Source organism: Cladophialophora immunda (assembly GCF_000835495.1).
Source record: "Cladophialophora immunda strain CBS 83496 unplaced genomic scaffold supercont1.1, whole genome shotgun sequence".
Taxonomy (NCBI): domain Eukaryota; kingdom Fungi; phylum Ascomycota; class Eurotiomycetes; order Chaetothyriales; family Herpotrichiellaceae; genus Cladophialophora; species Cladophialophora immunda.
In genome coordinates this window covers 4,851,408-4,872,662 of record NW_015622541.1, presented here as the reverse complement: position 1 = coordinate 4,872,662, position 21,255 = coordinate 4,851,408, and the positions used below count along the sequence as shown (strand labels likewise).

At 53.4% G+C, this 21,255-nt stretch overlaps 7 protein-coding genes across 7 annotated transcripts; 4 read left to right on the top strand and 3 right to left on the bottom strand.

The window, feature by feature from the left end:
* Positions 1–2,351: 2,351 nt before the first annotated feature.
* Positions 2,352–4,859, top strand: PV07_01424 (uncharacterized protein; the record flags this gene model as incomplete). Its single annotated transcript, XM_016387945.1, has 2 exons — positions 2,352–4,339; positions 4,437–4,859. The coding sequence occupies 2 exons, from the start codon at positions 2,352–2,354 to the stop codon at positions 4,849–4,851; spliced, it is 2,403 nt and encodes an 800-aa protein (XP_016254873.1). The 3' UTR covers positions 4,852–4,859.
* Positions 4,860–5,052: 193 nt separating this feature from the next.
* PV07_01423 (uncharacterized protein) lies at positions 5,053–5,382 on the bottom strand (the record flags this gene model as incomplete). The annotated part of the gene is made up of 1 exon (XM_016387944.1): positions 5,053–5,382. One exon carries the CDS (start codon positions 5,380–5,382, stop codon positions 5,053–5,055), a length of 330 nt encoding a protein of 109 aa, XP_016254872.1.
* A 716-nt stretch (positions 5,383–6,098) lies between these two features.
* On the bottom strand, positions 6,099–7,895 carry PV07_01422 (uncharacterized protein). The gene is made up of 4 exons (XM_016387943.1): positions 7,735–7,895; positions 7,577–7,680; positions 7,447–7,518; positions 6,099–7,395 (listed from the first exon to the last, which is right to left on the bottom strand). Exons 1-4 carry the CDS (start codon positions 7,874–7,876, stop codon positions 6,226–6,228), a joined length of 1,488 nt encoding a protein of 495 aa, XP_016254871.1. The 5' UTR covers positions 7,877–7,895; the 3' UTR covers positions 6,099–6,225.
* Positions 7,896–8,507: 612 nt separating this feature from the next.
* PV07_01421 (uncharacterized protein) lies at positions 8,508–10,236 on the top strand. Its single transcript, XM_016387942.1, has 5 exons — positions 8,508–8,680; positions 8,749–8,936; positions 9,005–9,066; positions 9,125–9,337; positions 9,417–10,236. The coding sequence occupies exons 1-5, from the start codon at positions 8,568–8,570 to the stop codon at positions 10,182–10,184; spliced, it is 1,344 nt and encodes a 447-aa protein (XP_016254870.1). The 5' UTR covers positions 8,508–8,567; the 3' UTR covers positions 10,185–10,236.
* PV07_01420 (uncharacterized protein) lies at positions 10,157–11,621 on the bottom strand (the record flags this gene model as incomplete). Its single annotated transcript, XM_016387941.1, has 3 exons — positions 10,157–10,374; positions 10,423–10,988; positions 11,047–11,621. The coding sequence occupies 3 exons, from the start codon at positions 11,619–11,621 to the stop codon at positions 10,337–10,339; spliced, it is 1,179 nt and encodes a 392-aa protein (XP_016254869.1). The 3' UTR covers positions 10,157–10,336.
* Positions 11,622–16,181: 4,560 nt separating this feature from the next.
* On the top strand, positions 16,182–17,273 carry PV07_01419 (uncharacterized protein; the record flags this gene model as incomplete). The annotated part of the gene is made up of 5 exons (XM_016387940.1): positions 16,182–16,367; positions 16,432–16,676; positions 16,740–16,866; positions 16,938–17,185; positions 17,243–17,273. The coding sequence occupies 5 exons, from the start codon at positions 16,182–16,184 to the stop codon at positions 17,271–17,273; spliced, it is 837 nt and encodes a 278-aa protein (XP_016254868.1).
* Positions 17,274–18,178: 905 nt separating this feature from the next.
* Positions 18,179–20,254, top strand: PV07_01418 (uncharacterized protein; the record flags this gene model as incomplete). The annotated part of the gene is made up of 3 exons (XM_016387939.1): positions 18,179–18,974; positions 19,043–19,459; positions 19,510–20,254. The coding sequence occupies 3 exons, from the start codon at positions 18,179–18,181 to the stop codon at positions 20,103–20,105; spliced, it is 1,809 nt and encodes a 602-aa protein (XP_016254867.1). The 3' UTR covers positions 20,106–20,254.
* Between the last annotated feature and the right edge of the window lie 1,001 nt (positions 20,255–21,255).

Genomic DNA, 21,255 nt, shown 5'->3' with positions numbered 1-21,255 from the left:
GTGCCGGTGGAGTAATCAACGAACTTGGCGCGGATGAAGTCGCCCTTGGATGTATAGGTGATGCCACTTACGTGTCTGTAAAAGTGGTCTAGGCAGGTCTCGTTCAGATTTTCGGTTGGCTCTTGCTAGGAGTGTCGATTTCTGAGCCAAGGCAGACGCACCAAGGTGATAGTGGAGGTTGGGTAAACGTTACCCAGTTCTCTTATAATTTGTGAGAGAAGGCTATTAAAGGACGGGCGGATCGATGGAAGTATTTAGCTGTAACCACCTTCGCATATCTAGCTTTTTGTAACAGAGCACTTCGCGGTTCATTATGCACGTATAACAACGCACAGAGGTTTGTCAACTAGATCGGTAGTCGAGATTGTCTTTCTGGTGGAAGTATCGGTCGAACAGGACACTACCACTAATGATACTATAGTGAGGGCGAGAACGGCAGGGCAGCCTATCACAGGAGAAGATATTAATGGGAAGACGTTAGGTAACACGGATACCAAAAATCTCTATTGCTGCTTGACACTATTCCGTACTATCATCGAAAACTGAGGTATAAATCTCAAGTTTCCGAGCTCCAGGTGTAGGTGGTGGAGCTCCTCTGTGATGTGCCCCGGTATTTTCTGCATCCTCCTCCACCACAGCCTCCTTCGCTCTGCTCTATTCCCATCAGTGCGTAGTGTCTGGCAGGCCCCAATCCCAAATTCCGCGAATGGTAAATTCACAATGGCATCATAAATCACTTTTAGCTGTTCACAAAACTGCGGGGACTGGGAATGGCACCACTCCGATCACTGTTGCTCCCAAAATCCTCGAGCTCTGTGATGCCAAACGGACACAGGAAAAGCCAGGCTCATGCATCCAGAACCGATGGAACTTGGCCACGACCACACTTCGCAATGGACAATGACGCCGATCGCATCTGCCGGAAATCAGCACGGTGGATGGCCACAAACCATCTTCAGTCTGCCATTGTAAACGTCTCCCGTGAGTTTCTTCAGCTGAGGAAGTACGCGACACATCAAGTTGCCTGCCATCCCGCATCAATTTGGCCTGTTGTTGCATACGAAGCACCCAAGCTGAAAGCATGGTCAAAAAAGATTGCGTTGTGACAACATGTTCCCCCACGTAGGCTCTGGGCGTCGCCGCCCACGAAGGCCCAGACTGTTCGAGGCCTCGATGGCGTAACGATTTAGCCCAAATCTGGACAGATCAATGCGCCTCCAACACCAAAACTATACGGGAACACCAAGTTGAGTAGCAACGGAGTGACACATCGCAGCATGGGATTTAAAGATGCGAATGTTGCGAATCACCCATCAAAGGTCGGCTTGTCTCTTGCTGAATGGGACGGAGAAAGAGCTGCACAATCCTGTTGTTTGATCTGCCGTACTCACTCGCTGGCCACTTCGGGGAGGTGCCTTACTCCGCTCTCTCCTGTTCCGACGCAGTCCATACTTCTAGGATTTCTCCCACGTCCATTGTTGGCCGACCACTGCTTGACACATGATCGGTGATCGAGGATGTACCTGGGGAGACCTAGTGAGTGTTTTCAAAGCGCTGACGATTGATGAAACGATTTTCAGCCGTATGGTACCTGACCTTGGGGACAGAGCCTCTCCACAGACGAGGCCAAGAGTTCCAGCTCCAAAACCATACCTCCAACTCGTATTCCCGGCCACCTTATACGCTACTTGCTCCTCCTAGTTCTTGGACATCGCCGTATTTGATTCGTGTTTGACTCAGCTTTCTACCTTCGTTCTCCACTCTCCGCCCTGCTCAAATCAATAGCAATCGTCCCTCATCTACTTATCGTTGGCCCACCAATCATCCAGGTATCGTTGAAGCGTGACCAGACCAGCTCGAAGCTGTGCATCGCTGCATACCTTTTGGTTGGGGTGTGCTGACTGCATGTGAGTACCAATAAGCAAACAAACGCCAGGTTCTAGATGAGCGCCACGGAAGAAGGCTAGCTGACCCTGCTCAGCTCGTCTTCGGCCTTGAAACTCGAGGTGCTCGGTTTCCAGCCTGCCAACCATTCAACAGCAGGCCCAGTCTTCGTCAAATATATTCAGCTTTTCTATCCTGGAATTTTTGCGCCATCGAAGCTTTAGCTGCTTGACGGGGATTGGTGGTAGCACTTACCCCAGCACATTTTATTGGCATATCACAAAAAGCTGGGGATGGTGATTCTGTTGAACTTACACCCTCGCACAGCATACGGCTGATCCTCATGTCCTGGGTCAGAAGAGGAAGTATTGAAACGCTGTTGCAGCAAAGAGGCCGAGGCGTCGCCGTCATCTCTCTATAATCATCTTGACCTCCTCAATCAAGCGCATCTTTTAACGGCTCTGAAGATGGCCTCTTACCTCATTCTAGCGCTATGCTGCCTTCACGTCTTGACGTCTTCTGCACTCATAGACCACGACACCCAGGATCCGTTGAATCCTATCCGCATCAAAGACTCAGTGTCGCCATCTGACTCCAGTGGCCCCAATGCATGTCCTTACTGGCTTGAGGACATCCCTCACCAGGGCATTGCAGCCTTCAACCCCCATCCGAGCAGCTATCAAGTCTTTCGGAATGTCAAAGATTTCGGCGCAAAGGGCGACGGCGTGACTGATGACACAGCCGCCATCAACCTGGCAATTAGTAGCGGGGGCAGATGTGCTCCAGGAGCATGCAAATCTTCTACGACCACACCAGCCGTTGTCTACTTTCCTGCGGGCACGTACATGATATCGTCCTCGATCATAGATTATTACTACACTCAGATCATCGGCAACCCTTACTGCATACCTACCCTTCGCGCAAATGTAAATTTTACGGGGAGTATCCTGATCGAAGCGAACGTCAATGGCAGTTACGATCCCACCAATATCTTCTGGCGCCAGATTCGCAATCTCAACATTGACATGACTCTGGTTTCCCCGGCGCGGAAAGCGATCGGCGTCCAATGGACTACTTCACAAGCCACAAGTCTTCAAAATCTGAGGATTTTTATGAGTGATGCGAAGGGAACTCGGCACACTGGTTTGGTCATCTACGAGGGGTCGGGTGGCTTTCTCGGCGACCTAGTGTTTTATGGAGGGTATCAAGCCGCCAGGATCGGCAATCAGCAATTCACCATGAGAAATCTGACATTTCATAATGCGGTGACTGCAATACAGAATACCTGGGACTGGAGCTGGACCTACCAGAACGTCAACATCATCAATTGCTCGACAGGTGTGGACATGTCTGGCGGAGGCCCGAACCAACAAGGCGTCGGTTCGGTGACCTTCTTCGACTCGAGCATCACCGACACGCATGTGGGCATACTTACCGCGTACAACTCCCCCTCCCGAACACCCGCAGAAGGGAGCTTGGTATTAGAGAACGTCAAGCTAAAGAACGTCGATGTTGCTGTTCAAGGGTTGAGCGGGCCCATTCTTTCTGGCGCAAAGGGCTCTAGCACCGTGACAGTTGCTGCCTGGGGAGAGGGTAATGTATTTACGTCTACCGGTGTCAACAAGTTCCAAGGCCCTATCAGTGCGAACGCAAGACCAGCTTCTCTCATCAGCGGCGACAATTACTACGTACGGTCCAAGCCACAATACGAAACAGTTCCCCCGTCTCAGTTCGTCAGCGCGAGATCTATCGGATGTCGAGGCGATGGCGTGACAGATGACACGGCAGTTCTCCAAGCTGCCATCCTGACCGCCGCCTTTTCCGACAAGATCCTCTTTATAGACCATGGTACGTATAAGGTCTCATCGACTGTCTACATCCCTGCGGGCGCCAAAATCGTCGGCGAGTCATTCTCTGTCATTATGGGAAGCGGAGGTTGGTTTGCAGACATGAACCAGCCGTTCCCCGTCCTGCGAGTCGGCCAGCCTGGCGAAAAGGGATCTGTCGAGCTGTCCGACTTGATCATCAGCACCCAGGGATCCACACCCGGTGCCATTCTCATCGAATACAATCTCGCTTCCCCATCCAACTCGCCCTCGGGAATGTGGGATGTCCACGCACGGATTGGGGGCTTCGCCGGCTCAGAGCTAGGCATCGCGCAGTGCTCGATCACGCCCCATGATGCAACGCCGCCTACACCCATTAATGCGAAATGCATCGCGGCATATATGACGATGCATTTAACCAAGTCCTCGTCTGGTTTGTATTTGGAGAACGGGTGGCTTTGGGTGGCCGACCACGACCTCGACGACCCCGGACAGAGAAAAATTACCATTTACGCGGGTCGTGGACTCTACGATGAAAGCTTGTCGGGCAATTTCTGGTTCGTGGGCACCGCGGTCGAGCACCACACTCTGTATGAGTACCAATTTGCCAACACGCAAAATGTTTTCATGTAAGTCATTCTGAAAAGCAAGGCCGGTATGGCTGGGAGGTCCGCCAGGCTTTGTTCTTTTCGCGGCACGGACTTTCCAGGCTGACAATGACAATAGGGGCTTAATCCAGACCGAGACGGCGTACTATCAGCCCAATCCACCGGCTTATTTGCCCTTCCCCGTGAATCCTGCAATCAGAGATCCGAATTACACGGCGATTTGCAACTCAGCCATCTTCGGTCCGCGCAACTGTACTGCGTACGCTTTGCGTATCCTCGACTCAGGCTCGATCCTCACCTATGGCGCCGGGCTGTATAGCTTTTTTAGCAACTACGACCAGGGTTGTCTGGACACCAGCACGTGCCAGCCGGCCATCTTCTCGCTTGAAGGGAACATCTCGAACATCGGCGTGTATAACTTGAATACCGTGGGCACGAGGAATCTGATCGTCCGGGATGGGCGAACCCTGGTTCAAAGGGCCAAGAGTACTTTCTCTGGATTCACCGATACTTTGGCACTGTTCAGGATTTGATTTTGCGGGTGAGTTCTCGGCATGTTCTGCTAGGGAGGGTGCGTGCAAGCCCGGAAATAGCTGTCGTATCTGAGGAAGTCAGAGTTCAAAGCATTCTACTGCCTCAGTGTAGTCCGAGTCCTTTTCTTTTCTTGCAGAATATCGACAGAGTACGATTTTAGATGCTGAGCGCGGTAGATGGCCCAGAGACAGTTGCAGCTTTCAACAGCCAAAATGTGCGTATGACGCCCATACGAAAGGATCATCGACATCCTGCCTCAAGTTACTCACAGCACCATGGAGAGCCTCGGCCGCCTTTTTCACATCCACAGTTGCTCTTCCTGTCATTAACCGTCGGTCGAACTCTTCAGCAACATCCATGGACTTCTCGTCCAGAATCGGCCGCCACGTCGCTATGGCACTGGGGATTCCAGCAAGGAGAAACGCTCCGGCCACATGTAAGCTCTCTTCCCGCAAATTCCGCTCGCCGTTGAATGCGGACTCGCAGGCGGAAAGGTACGCCAGCTTGCAGTTATGGATTTCGAGGTTCATCAATGTCTCTCTCAACGCGGAGGGGTGCGTGACTATGATCCCAGAAATACAGTTCACTCTTTAGTGGGTCCGCTGCGGCCTTGCCGTGAAAAGGCGAAATGGACTGCCCCCTGTTCAGTGTCGTGCATACTGCCACACTGCGCCTTAAGGCATGGGCGAGAGGAAATGCAAAAGCCATCGTGGATTGTACCCCATGGAAAGACATTAAAACCCACGGTCTACACATAACAACGCAGACTTATGCGACGAGGAAGCATACCCTCACAACCTGGAACACCGCCGGTCGTTCCCGTGTACCTTGGGTTTGATGTCGAAGTACCAGAGGGTGGAAAGATAAGCACGAATTCAAAGTGGTACGAGGGGAACAGCGTCGAAGGGTGGCGTGGTCAGGACGGCAGAGTGAGTGTGAGCCCAAATCGGTCATCAGTGATCCTCGTACTGAAGTCGATTCGCCAGGACTGTCATCTTAAAATAATGTTTGTGGGCGGAATTCGATGCGGGTTCCACAGGGGATTCTTGGAAGCACGCCTGGTGTGACGGCAGCGGCACTGCGGGAAGCGAAACCTGTCACTAATGACAAGGGAGAGGACTAACTGTTGCTGTACGAGGAGTGGGGCGAGGAGCTCGAGCCGCTTAGAGAAGAAGACTCTATCTGAGCTTTGATTGGCATACAAATTGGGTGCCAAAGCTCGATAAGTAACTATGCGATATCGAAACCCAAGTATCCCAAGTATCCCAAGTATCCCAAGTAGGGAAGTTTGCGACATTTTCCATTGCGACACAATCTGGCTTACGCCACCCCAGGATTCGTCGCCGAGGAGTTTTTTACATATCAGATTAATGTCATCGCAACGCCAGTCCCAGACTCTCGGCGTTTTGGATCAACGTGCCCACAACTTCAGCGGCTTTGGCGACAGTTGCGCCGTCGAGAACCCTGTGGTCGGCACTCCAGCTTAGCACCACCTGCTCCTGCTTGACAACGCGTTCACCACCCTCCTTGTCTGTGATGAAAACCGGGACATCTTGAGCTCTACCAAGCCCCAGGATCCCCACCATCGGAGCCACAATCACAGGCGCGACGGCACTTCCGCCGATACTCCCAATGTTGCTGATCGTGAAGGTGGCATCCTTGAAGTCGTCTGGCGCGAGACGTCCAGCTTGCGCCAGATCGCTCAACCGCTTGATTTCCACAGCAAGTGAAATGATGGAGTGCTTCTGTACGTCCTTGACCACAGGAACCAGCAGGCCCTGAGGGGTGTCTACCGCAATCCCGAAATTGCAGGAGGATTTGAGAATCAGTTGGGGACTTGACGGGTTGGTTGCCGTGTCTAGGTGGGCGTTGAGTTTCGGAAATTGTGAAAACGCTTGCGCCAACGCCTTCATGATGAAGGGGAGGATTGTCAGCTTCGAAACAGAGGAGCCTGGTGCGGAAAGTGTGGACGCGAGACTTTGGTTGATGTTGAACTTTCGGCGGAGCAGGTTGATCGATGTGACGTCGACGCTGTGAGTGTAGAGGAAGTGAGGGATCGTGAGGGAGTGCGTCATAACTTTGAACATCTGTTTCTCAACCGGGTTCAAAGCGACAACCTTGTCTTCTGCCGTCTTCGTCGACTGCGATTCATGGACGGGAGGAGCGGGCGGTAGGGTTGTACTGGAGTTCGATTGTGCCTGGATATGGCGTTGGACATCGTCCTTTGTAATGCGTCCATCCCTGCCAGTCCCTTGAACATCGTATACATCGATGCCTGCCTGTCTGAGCATATGTCGCACAGCCGGGGTGAGGAGTGCCGAAGTTTTAGGGGCTAGCTTTTCTCTCGTCGCGGGTGCCGACGAGGTCAGCGATGAGGCCTGTACGGTAGACTGGGATTCAAGTGACGATGTTGGTTGTTCTGTTTCTCCCTCAGAGCTCCCCTTCTCCGGCGCCTCCCCAGTCTCTGAGTGTTGCTCCACAGCGGCGTCCGCAAGAATTGGATCTCCTGTGATTTCGTCCGCAATATCCATATCCAACAGTGGCTTTTACATGATGTTAGCCAGCATACAGATTCTCGAAGCGGCCCAACACACCTTCCCCACGATGGCAACTTCATCCTGCTCATAGTGGAGTGCTTTGACCACGCCATCAAATCGCGAGGTAATCTGTTCACGTCGGCTTGTTAGCAGCTTGCTGAGGAATACAGGGGAGTACCCGAAGCACCTCTACAGTTGCTTTATCCGACTGAACCTCACATATTGGGTCGAATTGGGCAACGCGGTCTCCCGGCTTTACCGACCAGTTGATGATTTGACACTCAGTGATTCCTGCTATCGTTATCCTGCTGTTCCAAGCCGATTCGAACTTGGGTGTGGCCTTACCTTCCCCAATGTCTGCTAGGAGATACGGCCTGACCGCACACCATGACGGCGAGCTGTGGAAGGCGTGTCGATTTGAACAGTGTCCTGCCACCAAAAGCCGCTGACTTCGACGCACAAAGTCTCTGACCAGCACCCGGCTCATATTTCTGGAATTTCGTTCCTGAGAAACTCCTCAAAGTGAGATGAGGTCGGTGTTCCAGACGGCAGGTATTATCACTTGTGGCTCCACAGCTACCCTGACATTGATCTCGATGAAAAGGAGCAGGGCCTGCGGCTCTCCGCGGTTCCTTGCGGCTGAATTGTCGCTTGCATTTCGGCTGTTCCAGTCCATGTCTGGCAGCTAGGTCCTGCCCCTGATCATCGGTGTGAGGAGCTCACGCCTGAGAGTCGAACGACTGATTGCGCAGGCTCCGAGCTGACTGGCCCCTTTGAATTAGGACATGTACCTCGTACCTGGTTCGAAAGTCAACATTGGGTATTCTCTTGGATAGTGTGACCGCTAGTGGGGATTATTATGGTGCTACCGGAGTCAGCTGTTCCTCCGGGCCAATAGGAATACTTCGCCGAACCCCGAGCTCCCTTCGACGTTTCGTTATGCTTTGCGTCGGCATTGTCCATCGACTTCACCGAAATCATCAATCAGCATCCCTAAGAGCCGGATCGATCCATTAGCGGGGTCTGCTAATGCAGGTCATCACCGTCGATAACCGCTCAATCCACGTCGATTGTTTCTGTGCTCGATGGTTATCTTTGGTAGTTAGGATAGCTGAGATTCACCCCGAGTTCAATGGAATTCTGAATGCCAGTTCTAGACGACAGGGTCGCCGTGCACTATGTGGCTTCGAGCAGCAGGAGGTGCGACCAAATCGTCCGCCAGTCGACGCGCCTCTGTAAGAGTGTTTGCAAGATGGAATTCAACAGTGACGCTGGGGGAGATATCTACCTCGTCAGTGCCCTCACCCAAAGGGGTCCACGAATCTTGCTGGGACGAAGTTAACAAGCAGCTGGCGACAGACCTCGCTTTCCAGGTGCGACCGGCAGTCCCCTCAGTACCAAAATGGACTTTTTGGTGCCGAAATCCTTACCACCTATTGCCACCTATCGGGTCATGAACGCGGAAGGGAGAGTGCAGGATGACGCTCGCGCACCCCCGGACGTGACAGACGAGCAGGTCCTTGAGTGGTACAAGAACATGTTGACCGGTAACTTTGCCCCTACCCAAGCAGATTCTAGCGACGGCATGCTGAGAACAAACCATCCGAGGAAACAGTCAATATCTTGGATACCATCATGTCCGAAGCCCAAAGACAGGGTCGACTGAGTTTCTACATGGTGCGTAGCGCAAAGACTGCTCCCAAACAAACAGATTGCTCACATACACATCTTTCAGGTCTCAGCAGGCGAAGAAGGAATCATGGTAGGATCAGCAGCAGCGCTTGGACCCGATGATGTGATTACGTGCCAGTATCGGGAGACGGGAGTGTTCAAGCAACGGGGCTACACGCTTAAGGACTTCCTCAGCCAGTTGGTGCATAACAAGAATGATCCTGGCAAAGGACGCAACATGCCCTGTCACTATAGTGGGAGATTGAAAACAGGAGTGGTAAGTTCTCGGTATTTTGCTGGTGAATGGTTACGGAGGCTGCGGCACGAATATCGCTGATCGATCTTAATGTGCGCAGCATGCTGTTGCATCGACGCTCGGAACTCAAATCCCCCACGCCACGGGAGCTGCATATGCCTTGAAGCTCGCAGATCGAGAGACCGGGAACAAGTCACCGAGAGTTGCGGTAGCATATTTTGGGGACGGCGCAGCGAGCGAAGGGGATTTTCACGGGGCGCTGAATCTTGCCGCTGTTCGCGACTGCCCAGTCATTTTCATTTGCCGTAACAACGGGTTCGCAATCTCTACGCCGACAACGGAGCAGTATCGGGGCGATGGCATCGCAAGCCGTGGCATCGGGTACGGCATTGAAACTTTGCGAGTGGACGGGACGGATATCTTTGCGGTCTATGAAGCCACGAAAGAAGCACGACGGCGGGCTCTCGAGAACGGCGGACGTCCTATTCTCTTGGAAATGATGAGTTACCGCATTTCCCACCACAGCACCAGCGACGACAGCTTTGCCTACCGGACGCATGATGAGGTGAACCCGTGGAAGACTCGGGACAATCCGATTGCCCGGCTCAAGAAATGGTTGGAGAACAAGGGTCTTTGGAGTGACGATATGGACAAGGAGACGAGAAATCAGATACGGAAAGATATTTTGACTGAGCTGAAGGCTGCTGAGAGGGAGAAGAAACCACGGCTGAGTTCGGTCTTCGACGACGTGTATGCGGAGTATTCGGAAGAGCAAGAGGCTCAGCGGCAGGAACTCAAGCGTCTGATGGAGAAATATCCGGAGGAGTACGATGCGGAGGACTATGAAGGCGGCCTCAAAGCTCTGTAATATCCTCGAGTAATACGGCTGTAGGTAGTAATAGACTTGAGGTTGAATGCAGACCCCCGAACGCCAGAAGCTCTCTGACCCAGTGCCATGCCCGAGATTCAATTTTTGCTCATTCCTGGTATCCTCGCTCTATATACTTCTGCAACACCCGCTCAAAACTCCAACACTTCCAGGATGGCATCATATATCCCTGTTGAAGTCAGTAACCAAAACCATGGAGGTTGAAGAAGGGACTCACTCGTGACATCGGGGAAAATAAACTTCTCCCACGCCAACCCGGTATGCGTAGTCCAACCACCCAGTCGCTTCACCGGCGCCTGAAGAGACAGGAGCGCCCGTTCTTGAATCGTTGCAGCGATCTCCGATCCAACGCCATAGTTGACCATACTCTCATGAACAACGATGGCCCGTCCCGTCTTCGACACACTGTCCAAAATCGTCTTTCTGTCCCACGGATATATCGTCCGCAGATCGATCAGCTCGATACTGATGCCCGGGGAAACTTTCTCTGCCGCCTCAATAGCCGCAAGGCAATTATACAGAGGGCGACCATAGGAGATTATGGTCAGATCGGCTCCAGGCTTGACGACTTCCGCTTCACATAGCGGAAGGGTATAGAGCTCATCGGGGACTTCTTCGACAGCGGCGCGGTAGAGGATCTTTGGTTCCATGAAAATCACCGGATCTTTGGACTCAAGGATCGAAGAGAGAAGAAGCCCTTTCGCTTGGGATGGTGATCGGGGGACGACAACTTTGAAGCCCGGCACATGGCAAAAGAGCGACTCCGGAGATTGAGTGTGATATCTAAGAGGCGAAGGGGTTAGCACGACGAAGAAGTCGACTGCCAGTTGGCAAGGCTCACAAGGCACCGTGTCCCACTCCACCACAGGGCATCCTGATCACCATACCAGCCAGGTTGGCACCTGTCGAGCCCTCTCGGTACCGAAACTTTGAAGCCTCATTCACAATCTGGTCGAAGGCTGGAAAAACATAGTCCGCAAACTGGATCTCAACCACCGGTTTCGCGCCCTCGGCGGCCATGCCAATCGCCGCTCCCACAATGCCCTGCTCGGTGATGGGCGTGTTGAAAACTCTATCCGGCCCAAATTCCGACTGCAGATTCAGCGTGCACCGAAAGACGCCGCCGAAGGCGACATCCTCGCCAAAACAGAGCACCTTGTTGTCCTCCCTCAAAGCAGTTCTCAAGCCTTCGTTCACTGCCTGGCAGAGATTCAACCGTGTCGAAGAGCTGTCCTGCGGGAGACCAGGCGTTTGTGGAAAGCTCTTTGCGGAATGGTGCAGAAGAGGTGTGTTTCCGAAATCAATGGGCACATTCAACTTCCGCTTTGCCGGCCGCGCTGCCTGGGTTGCATAGGAACGGATGGCCGAGCGTGTCGTAGAGACGGCTTTTCGCAGCGGTCTGCAGTGCTGTGACATCTTCCTTTACTTCTTCGAGCAGCTCTGAGCAACGTGCTTCGAGCAGTTTTGAGATACTCAGGGCTTGTATAAGCTTACCACCCATGCTGCAACGAGTCCCATAATCTACCCCGGGTTTCTAGGACCGTCATCACACCAGTGCCAGGAGACTTGCACTAGACCCCGCTCTCGGTCTGCCACAAGTCTCCCCGGGAGAGTGCTCATGACTCCAACTGCGGCTATCGACGGTGGTGTGGGTGGTGGTGCTTTGTTGCCCAGATTGGGCGCTGATGCTAACCGTCTGCATTCGGGGCCGGAAGTCGAGAATTCCGGCGCTCGGAGGACGAACGCCGAACAAGAACTACAAGGAGAAGACCGGAGATAACAACAGTTCTTGAATATCCCCACTATAAAACCCCGCTGACAAGTTGATGCTGTTCTTGTCAAGTTGGTGCTGGGCACGCCGCCGCTTTTGACGTCTATAAGAACCCTCGCCCTAGTTCTCCTCCAATCAACCTGTTGTCTATTCTCATCTCCGTTGCCCTGGTGCGTCCGTCGTGCGTCACATGCGGAGCTAGGTGAACCTTTGGCGTTTTCTACTATATGGAGTTACTAGGCATGGGATTGTAGAGCCACGGTAGTCGTTCGGCATGAAGCAGTTGAGCTTTTCATGTGTTCCTTGGTGACGGCAGCGGAAATGGCCAATGTGGTAAAGTCATCGTCAAAGCAACCGGGTCATTCTTGAGCTCCGTACTCATCGCCGCCAACTCGTCGACATCCCAGTTCGACCAGAGATATCGTCCGGATGGGATGGCCGCTCCGAGCTTGGAACTGAGCCAGACACAGAATTGTCCGGGAAGGGAAGCTGAAGAGATGACTCGGTTTAACGTCGTGTTTCGTCAAAGTGTGTACCAAGCTCGTTGGATGGGCGAACTTGGGTCATCTACGGGGGGGAATCACTCACCATCGTCTCTGGGAAGAAATGGATTGTCCTTCTGCGGTGGCGCCATGGCGTCGCTTTTGGCGGCCATGTCAGTCTCGACGACTCCCGGGTGGACCGAATAACAACGGACACCGGGATTCTCGGCGGCGACGTACTCGTACAGCTTGGACAGCGCGATCTTGCTACTCGCGTAGCTGGCGGGACATTGTTCCACGGTCGACGCCGGGAGGTGCGCGATCAGAGAGTTGATGCCAATCAAGACCGGGTCGCCACGGGAGGCATTGCGGAGAAATTGTCGCGCGATAATGTATCCCCCTTTCACATTCACTTCGAAGGATTTCCAGAACTCGTCGACCGGTCCAGCGGCGATGGTGCCCTGATCCGACAGATAGGCCGCCGCGTTGATGCAGACGTCGATTGCCCCGTAGCGACGGGCGACAGAGGCAAAGCAATCCGCCACCGTGACCTCGTCGGTAACATCGACTGAAAACGTGAGGACCTCTGCCGAAGGGTATGCTGATTGGATCTGGGCTTTGGTCTCTTGCAACGGCTGAGGTCGGCGCGCAAGCAGCACGGCCGCCCTGGCTCCGGCCGCGACAAAGGCAAGAGCCGTTGCAGCTCCGATCCCGGTGCCACCTCCTGTAGCAGGGTTAGTTCATATTGGTCCCCCCGGACCATCAAGTGCAAAATTCGAGGTCTTTTCCATACCAGTTACAACGACGACCTTGTCCGCAGCGGAAAGTTCAGGTCGAGAGGGATCAATGCTGGGGTATGGAGCATGATGGTATTTGGCGGTAAAGGACGGGAGTACCATGATAATGCTGGTCTGATGTTTCAAATTGGTCGGATTTGGTCTTTGAGGTATATGTCCTAAGCCTATAAGCTGATATTCCAGCCATTATTTAGATCTAGAGAGATCTTAGGGCCCCACGAGACTGTCATCAATTGGTGAATCACTCGGCCTCGGGGACGCTCCCCTTGAGGTCAGGGGTGTGTCAGTGCCTTTGGTCAAAATTGGCCTCAAATCTCTCCATCTAATTATCTATATTCATGGCCAATCTATTCTATCTCCCACGGCACATCGGCGTTCCTCATATACGGGGCGAGTTTATCCACGTCCCTCCACACTTCGGCCTTGACCCGTCCGTTGCCCAGATAGGACCACATATTGCTTTTACGATATCGGTGGTCGTAGTGCTCCCACTTGACCTCTTTGATGGTTTTCATAAAGTGCATGGCCTGCGACGGAAGACATCAGTTAGCATATGCCGACAGAAAAATATGTTTTCCAGGGCGTGGAATCCTTACCGAACCACCCCAGATCCACAACTTGCCGCCGGGAATATTGTTCTTATACCAGCTCTTGCAGTCTCGGCTCCAGACTGATCGTTTGTGCCACTCGTCGATGTATTCGTACAGTTGGTCGATAGGCTCCTGCTTCACCTCGAGCGCTCGAATGTTCTCCGTCTGGATCTTGGCTGCACATTTGAGGATATATTCCACACAGACCTCGTGAGAGGGCAACGCCGTTCCCGCGGCCCAGTTCCCCCTAACTCCATTGACGACAAAGTAGTTGGGGAATTTGGGAACCGCCGTGGCAAGATAGACTTGTGGCTCCGGATCGAATGCCTCGCGCATAGTCACGCCATCAACTCCACAGAGCTCGAACGGGGGCGCAAAAGCCAGGTTGAACCCCGTGGCACATGCGATAATGTCGACCTTGTGTAGCTTGCCCGAGCTGTCCACTAGACCCTCGGGCACAATCTTCTCAATCTCTTCATGAACTGGCGTGACGTTCGACTGGACAAGGGCCTCGAGATAACCATCGCCAGGGGTGATCCGACGACATCCTGGCGGCCAGGACGGAATGAGACGGCGTTTTAGTTCTTCGTGGCCCGGTCCGAGTCGACGCTCCATTTCGGAATGCATTTGCTGCTGTGCTTGTTTCGAAGTCTCGGAATCGGCGATAAACATGTCAAAGAGATTGTTAACCGACGATTCAAGCTTTCGGCGGTAGAGCAAATGGTACTCCGGGTCGTCTTTGAAGCGCTGTTTCTCCTCCTCGGTATAGTAGTATTGGGCGGCTGGCTCAGCCTCCTTCACGGGCTCCCCCGATGCGTTCTTGACGCTCTTATTCTTCTCCTGCTCGAGCGCTGCCGCGCCCACGGGAGGGGATATCCAAGTTACTGATCGCATGAACGACGTCAGGTGCTTTGCGGTCTTTTGGATCTGTGGCACCATTTGAATTGCTGAAGAGCCGGTCCCAATAACGGCCACCGTTTTACCTTCCCAGCTGAAATTTGGATCCCAGTTGGCGCTGTGCAGGAGCTGGCCTTGGAAATCGTGTAGACCAGGTATCTGGGGCCATTTCCATGAATTCAGAAACCCAGTTCCATTGATCAGGACATGACACCAGTCCTCGAATTTGCGACCTTCACTCTCGAGCTCAACCTTGTCTGCACGGACTCCTGTCAGGGGTGGTCACCGGTGGAAGCGGATCTGGGATTGGACTCACAAATGCCCTCGCTCTCTATCCATGTCGCTTTCAGGACTTTTGTGTTGAGCTTGATCCAAGGCATCAGATCATACTTCTCGGCAAAAGACTCAAAGTATTTCTTGATCTCCGCCGAGCCCGCATAGAATGCAGACCAGTCAGGGTTCGGCTCGAAAGTAAAGGTATAAGCATGTGCAGGTCTTGCGACCCTCTTGTCAGATACAGAGAGATAGCCGGGGAAGAATGTTCCATCTCACTTACACGTCACACGCGCACCCAGGATACCGGTTTTCGTACCAAGTCCCAGCGACGCTCGGGTTTTTGTCGTAGACCACCAGGTCGTATTTGGAAAATAGCTTCTTCATTTTGTAGGCGACCAACAAACCCGCCGCGCCTGCTCCCACACAGATTACACGCAGGTCTCCAGGGTCAGAATGCCAATGCTCCTCGACGCGAAACCCGCCAACAACTCCGTTCGTTTCGGCAGTAGAGTGAGGCATCTTGATCAAGGTCTGACTTTGCAAGCCAAAGTAAGTAAGTGCAGAATATCTCCAAAATTGAAATTGTCAGGCTCCGTGAGTGAAGGTGTCGACGCGCATCTATTCAGGTCATATACCGCGGCACTCGAGTTGGTTAGACGCGGAAGAACAAGGCTTTACTGCTCCAACGCACTAGACTGTTGGTCACGATTTCGGGAGTCATGCAGCCTTGAAATTACTCTCCTCCCTGTCGAATGCGCAAAGTGCTCCACTTTGCGGAGAGAATGGACGTGCAAAACGTTGCTGCTATGGCACGAGTCAGTGACTTCTGACCGAGGCTGATAGACACACACTTGAAGGACTCATAGCAATCGGCGACTTTTCCTAGTTCCACAACCACACATCAACACTCGGTGCCAGACATTGGGCTAGGATTTTGCGGCGCACCTCCAATTGTCCCAAGGAGATGCGGATGCAAAGCCGAAAAAAGGTGACCTCTTGAACTCCAAGTGGCCAGAACTGGGCTATCAGATGGAGGCAGAGACTACCACACACAATAAGTAACATATTGCCCTCTGTTTGGTAGGGAACTTCGGCAGGTTTGGATTGATAGTTGTCCGCATCAACCTCAGCCTCGGGCACCTTACAGGATTGACATTTCAAAAATGGGCCGACGACATGGTCCAAATACACCTGGGATAGCTTTTGTCACCGGTGCTGCCAGGGGTCTCGGGAATGCCGTGGCTGTCTCTTTTGCAAAAGAAGGGGCCAAGGGCGTGGTGATTGTCGATATCAATGACGAGGAAACTATGCAACATGGCAAGGCAGCGGTCGAGGCCCATGGGGCTGAGGTGACCAGTTCTTTCCTTTTTCCTGGACTGGATTGCTTGATCACTAACATGGGAGGTTACACAGTGCCTCGCTATCCGCGCCGACGTGACGCAGGAAGAAGAGGTGGCTTCAGCCGTCGCCGAAGCTGTAACAAAATTCGGCCGGATCGACTACGCGGCCAACTTCGCAGGGATCGTAGGACCCCCTGACACCATCGTGAACCTGGACGTGGCGAAGTGGAAGAAGACGCTCGATGTCAATGCCACCGGTGTCATGCTTTGCACGAAATACGAGATGATTCAAATGATGAAGCAAGACTCGCTGGCCGTGTAAGCTTTGGATTACTCTACTCCTCGGGATGCCATCTAACCAGGACATTGCACAACTCTTAGTGAAGATGGGCGGCCTCCACAACGGGGTGCGATTGTGAATTGCGCGTCCGTCAATTCCATGCTGACCATGCCCGGTACTGGGCCTTATACGGCGTCCAAACACGCTTGCTACGGAATCACGAAGACGGTGAGTGGGCACTGGGCCTCGAATCCTCCCAACCAGCAGTCTAACTCGACTCGATTTTTCGCGGCTTCTAGGCGGCATTAGAGGGCCGAAGCCACGGCATCCGAGTCAATGCAGTCTCGCCAGGCTTTCTCTTGACCAAGATGGCAGAAGAGTCTCTGATGGAGGACGATGTTGTCGACGCGCGGGGCATGGCGATGTGGCAGCACTTCGTCTCCCGACAAGGCCGATCTGCCAGCTTCGACGAAATTGGGGACGTAGTGGCTCTGATGTGCACACCGCAGATGAGTCTAGTCGTGGGCCAAAATATTTTCATTGACGGGTAAGTCAATGTTCTTGGAGCCTCTGAGGATCTTGATGAACTGATGATGTTTGTCAGAGGCTTCACGGTCAACGAAAGCAACTCCTAAACATCCACAAGTCTGGATCTAGGTACAGTCTTCCCACGATGTCTTTGAGCATGTCCGGCGGCGCCGTATTTACGACAGCGGCTGGTAGAAATTATGGGGAGATAAGATGGCCTCTTCATTCCGGGCCTCAGAGCTCGGAATCAAAATAGAAAATCATAAATCACATCGAGTCTTCACCCTATCACTGTAAGGAGGCACGACATGTCACCATAATCAACCGTGGAATGCAAAGCAATTGTCACTGTCGATACGAAACTGTTCAACATTGAGCCCGTCACGCGCTCATCTTTCAGGTATAGAGCCAGCAACCCCTATTCGAGAGGCCCCGAGAGTCTAGACGCTCCTTCATTTACTCCTTGTCCTTCTCCTCGCCCTCGCACGGTGAGAGTGAATCACGGTTGTGGAAGTCACTGGTGTGAGGGAAGGGGGTCCTTCACCCTCGAGGGGACTCGAATCACCAATCGAAGATATGTGCTGATGTTTCGCTGATGTTTGACAGAGACTGCATTCTCTGTGTCCTACGTTCCCTGCCATGGGCTTCCATCACGTGTAGATCTATGACAAGCCTCGGATATTGCCTGCCAAGCATTCTCTCGCTCGGGGCTTTCCAAGCTCGGTGGTGGAGCTTGTTGATTCACGTTTGTAGGACACACAGACAACGGCGGGACAGCTCCCCGGTACCCCGGTCTATGACTCTCCACACATTTTCTGAGGTCATTTCCCCGGTCCTGAATGGTGGAGAGCGGGATTCGTCCAGGGGGCATATATGGATTGGACATGATGGGATTCATCGATGGCTCCAGGATAAATAATGTATCCTGCCCCCCTGGTGGAAGTTCACTCCCTGCCCGACATCCCTCTTTCGTCTCGAGAGAAATCTCTCGGAAAGGCAGACCGATATCAACATGTCCCACGCGAGTAACGAGCATTCCATGGCGATGGCCTCGCTGTCGGACAAGGAACAACCGCACGTCGATCATACCGAAGATCACGCAGCCTTCGAGCCAACGGTGGCCCTCTTCGGCGCCGACTCTGCCAGCTTGCCGCGGGGCTATTTCTACAGCCCATACTTTCTGGGCTCGATGGTTGCATGCGGAATGAGTCTGTTGGGCAGCGTTGGGGGATATGCCCTCGCCGCCCCGATTCTGGGTACCATCAACGCCGACATTGGGCCGAACAAGAACATTGCTTGGGTCCCCCTGATGTTCCCCGTGGGGTTGGCCGTGGGCCAGACACTGCTGGGTCGGATTTCCGACATCTTTGGACGTCGCTGGTTCTTCGCCGGCGGCCAGGGACTCGGCCTCGTTGGCGCCGTCATCTGCGCCACAGCGCGTGATGTGCCCACCCTGATCGGGGGCTCGGTCATCGTTGGTCTTGCGGGGGCGACGGCGCTATCCTACCCGTTCCTCATCGGCGAGCTGGTGCCTATGAAGTACAGGTTCATCGGGACCGCGTACGCGTGCTTCTGCTGTATCCCCTTCTCCGGCCTGGCGCCCGCCATTGCGAATTCACTGGCCACCAAAGCGAGCTGGAGATGGTGCTACTATCTCATGATCATCTTCAACGCGTTGTCGATGCTCTCGTACCTCCTCTTCTACCACCCGCCGACCTTTGGCATGAAACACAGCCGAAAAGAAAAACTCCGGATGATCCGCACCTTCGACTATGTTGGCATCTTCCTTTTTACCAGCGGGATTGTTTGTGAGTAGTTCCTTTACCCCAGGGTGGATTGCTGCTGGGATGCTAATTTGGGGGTGTCCTTTGTCTAGTGTTCCTCTTGGGCATCTCATGGGGTGGGAATGTCTATCCCTGGAAATCGGCGGCCGTGATCGCGACACTCGTGGTTGGTGCGCTTGTCCTAATGGCCTTCTTTGCCTGGGAGGTTTACCACCCGATGGACGAGCCGCTGGTACCGATGCATCTTTTCCAGAATCGCGGGTGGCTTATCTCGGCACTGCTGGTGTCGATCGGAGCAAGCATTTACTACGCCTTTGGGATTGTCTGGCCTTCGATGGTCAACGTCCTGTACGCTAACGGGGACTCGATCTACGCGGGTTGGTTGCAATGCTGCGTGGGGGGTGCCTTCACCCTAGGACAAGTCACGGGCAGTTTCTTGTACAAGTTCATCGGCTCGGTGCGAGTGCAACTCACGGTGACGACGCTGGTAGGCGGTGCATTACTCGCAGGTCAGGAGGAAATCCCCAACTGCCCGGATTGGTGTGCTAACTGCAGGCAGGTGTCGCAGGCGCGGACCCCTCGGACGTCAATTTACCCATCGGACTGCTGATCCCTGGGAACTTTTTCATCGGTTGGATGGAAGCCCTCACTCTCACGCTGCCAGGCATGTACATTCGGGATCAGAATCAAATTGGGGTGGCCGTTGGTGTGGCCGGCTCGGTGCGCTCAGCATTGTCCACGCTTGCTTCTACGATCTATGTTGCCATCCTGAACAATCGCCTCGCCGAAACGGTACCGGCCGCCGTCACGCCAGCCGCCACTGCTGCCGGCATCCCCGTGAGCTCCGTCCCGGAACTGCTGTCTGCTCTGAATTTGGGCACTTTCGACGTGTTTTCAAGGGATCATGGGCTCACATCCCAGATCCGGGAAGCGGTCGTCAACGCTTACAAGGAAGGCAACACGTCGGCGTACCGGACAGTCTTCTTTGCCTCGCTGGCGTTTACTGGGACAGGCATCATCCTCAGTCTCTTCGCGCCGAGCGTGGATGCCAAAATGACGGACAGCGTTGCGGTGACCCTTCACAAGAAGAAGGAAGAGAAGGATCTGGAGAATGCCATCCAAAAGCAGCTCGAGGCAGATCTGACAACTCACTGAATCGTCCAAAGGGGTGTATGTCTCCCTGAGTGAGTTGTAGGAGGGTTGTTGTCTGTGATCTGTTAATCTGACCTTAGTCATGGGCCGTTAGTAGAGGGAGATGGAAATGTGGACGAGATAGGCAAGCATGATTGACAAGTGGCTCGCACCCATAATATATCTTATGCTCAGAATGTGAGAATAGGTGTGTGTGTGTGTGACTGGCCATTGACAAGGCTGAAAAATTAAGAACCCATAACTAGTCAATAAACGAATCAGGGGACTTCTACCCGAGGATCTAAACTCTTTGGTATCCTGCGGGGTCCCCACGGCCTAAGCTACCAATTGGCGTGTCCGTCTCCGTTCGCCCCAGGAAGGTTGGAGGGCTTTCGTAATCACGTTCTGCTCTTGAGTCGCGTTGGACTGACTCAGATTTATCGACGACCAGATCCAGAAGTGGTGGTGATGTTGATCTCAAGGAATGACACTTTTTCCCCCTCGTGAATACATACCTGTCCCGATTATCTCTGCGATTCTCCATGGGCACGAGAGCAGACTGTCGGCCGTCTTCCCCGGCGAAGCGAAGCCGGAACCAGCAAGACCTCAAAGAGGAGCAGAAGTGAGTTCCATTGATTCCTCTCCGGTCCCAAGCAATTTCAGGTAGATGACCGCGGTCCAGACGCATGAGAAACCGGCTGTCTCAAAAAGCCATTCGGGAGCGACGATCGGCCTACATTGAACAGCTCGAGGCCAAAGTGGCCTTTCTGTCTCAGCAAGAATCGGTCGACCCATCATCGGAGCTCTGGCAACGAAACGAGGCACTGCAAGACTCCCTGCGCGCGTTGCGCAAGAAGCTGCTCAGCATTTCGACGACTATTATTGGATTGTCGGATAGCGTGTTGCCGATCCTGAATTCCTCGAGTCAGTGAGACTTCTTTCGAGTTTACAAACTTAGCTTCAGCTTTTGGTTGGATCTGAACTGACCGTGTCACCCCGTGTGCTGCAGAGACTGCAGAGACCGAGGGTGAAAGCTCCATATTGACTCGGCCGACGATCGACTCGCCGCCAGCACCTGCCATGTCGTCACCTGATGCGGTGCTGCACAGCAGTGACGATGGCGTTTCGATGAATATCAACGGAAGCCACGACGGATCCCAGTCTGCTGGCCCGG

Bases quoted from the DNA above. Each gene is read 5' to 3' on its own strand.
- PV07_01421 (XM_016387942.1), top strand. From the start codon at position 8,568: ATGTGGCTTCGAGCAGCAGGAGGTGCGACCAAATCGTCCGCCAGTCGA. The intron at 8,937-9,004 runs GTAACTTTGCCC...CCGAGGAAACAG, and splicing joins GTACAAGAACATGTTGACCG to TCAATATCTTGGATACCATC. The intron at 9,067-9,124 runs GTGCGTAGCGCA...CACATCTTTCAG, and splicing joins GTCGACTGAGTTTCTACATG to GTCTCAGCAGGCGAAGAAGG.
- PV07_01422 (XM_016387943.1), bottom strand. From the start codon at position 7,876: ATGAGCCGGGTGCTGGTCAGAGACTTTGTGCGTCGAAGTCAGCGGCTT. The intron at 7,519-7,576 runs GTGCTTCGGGTA...CGACGTGAACAG, and splicing joins CGGATAAAGCAACTGTAGAG to ATTACCTCGCGATTTGATGG. The intron at 7,396-7,446 runs GTGTGTTGGGCC...ATCATGTAAAAG, and splicing joins AAGTTGCCATCGTGGGGAAG to CCACTGTTGGATATGGATAT.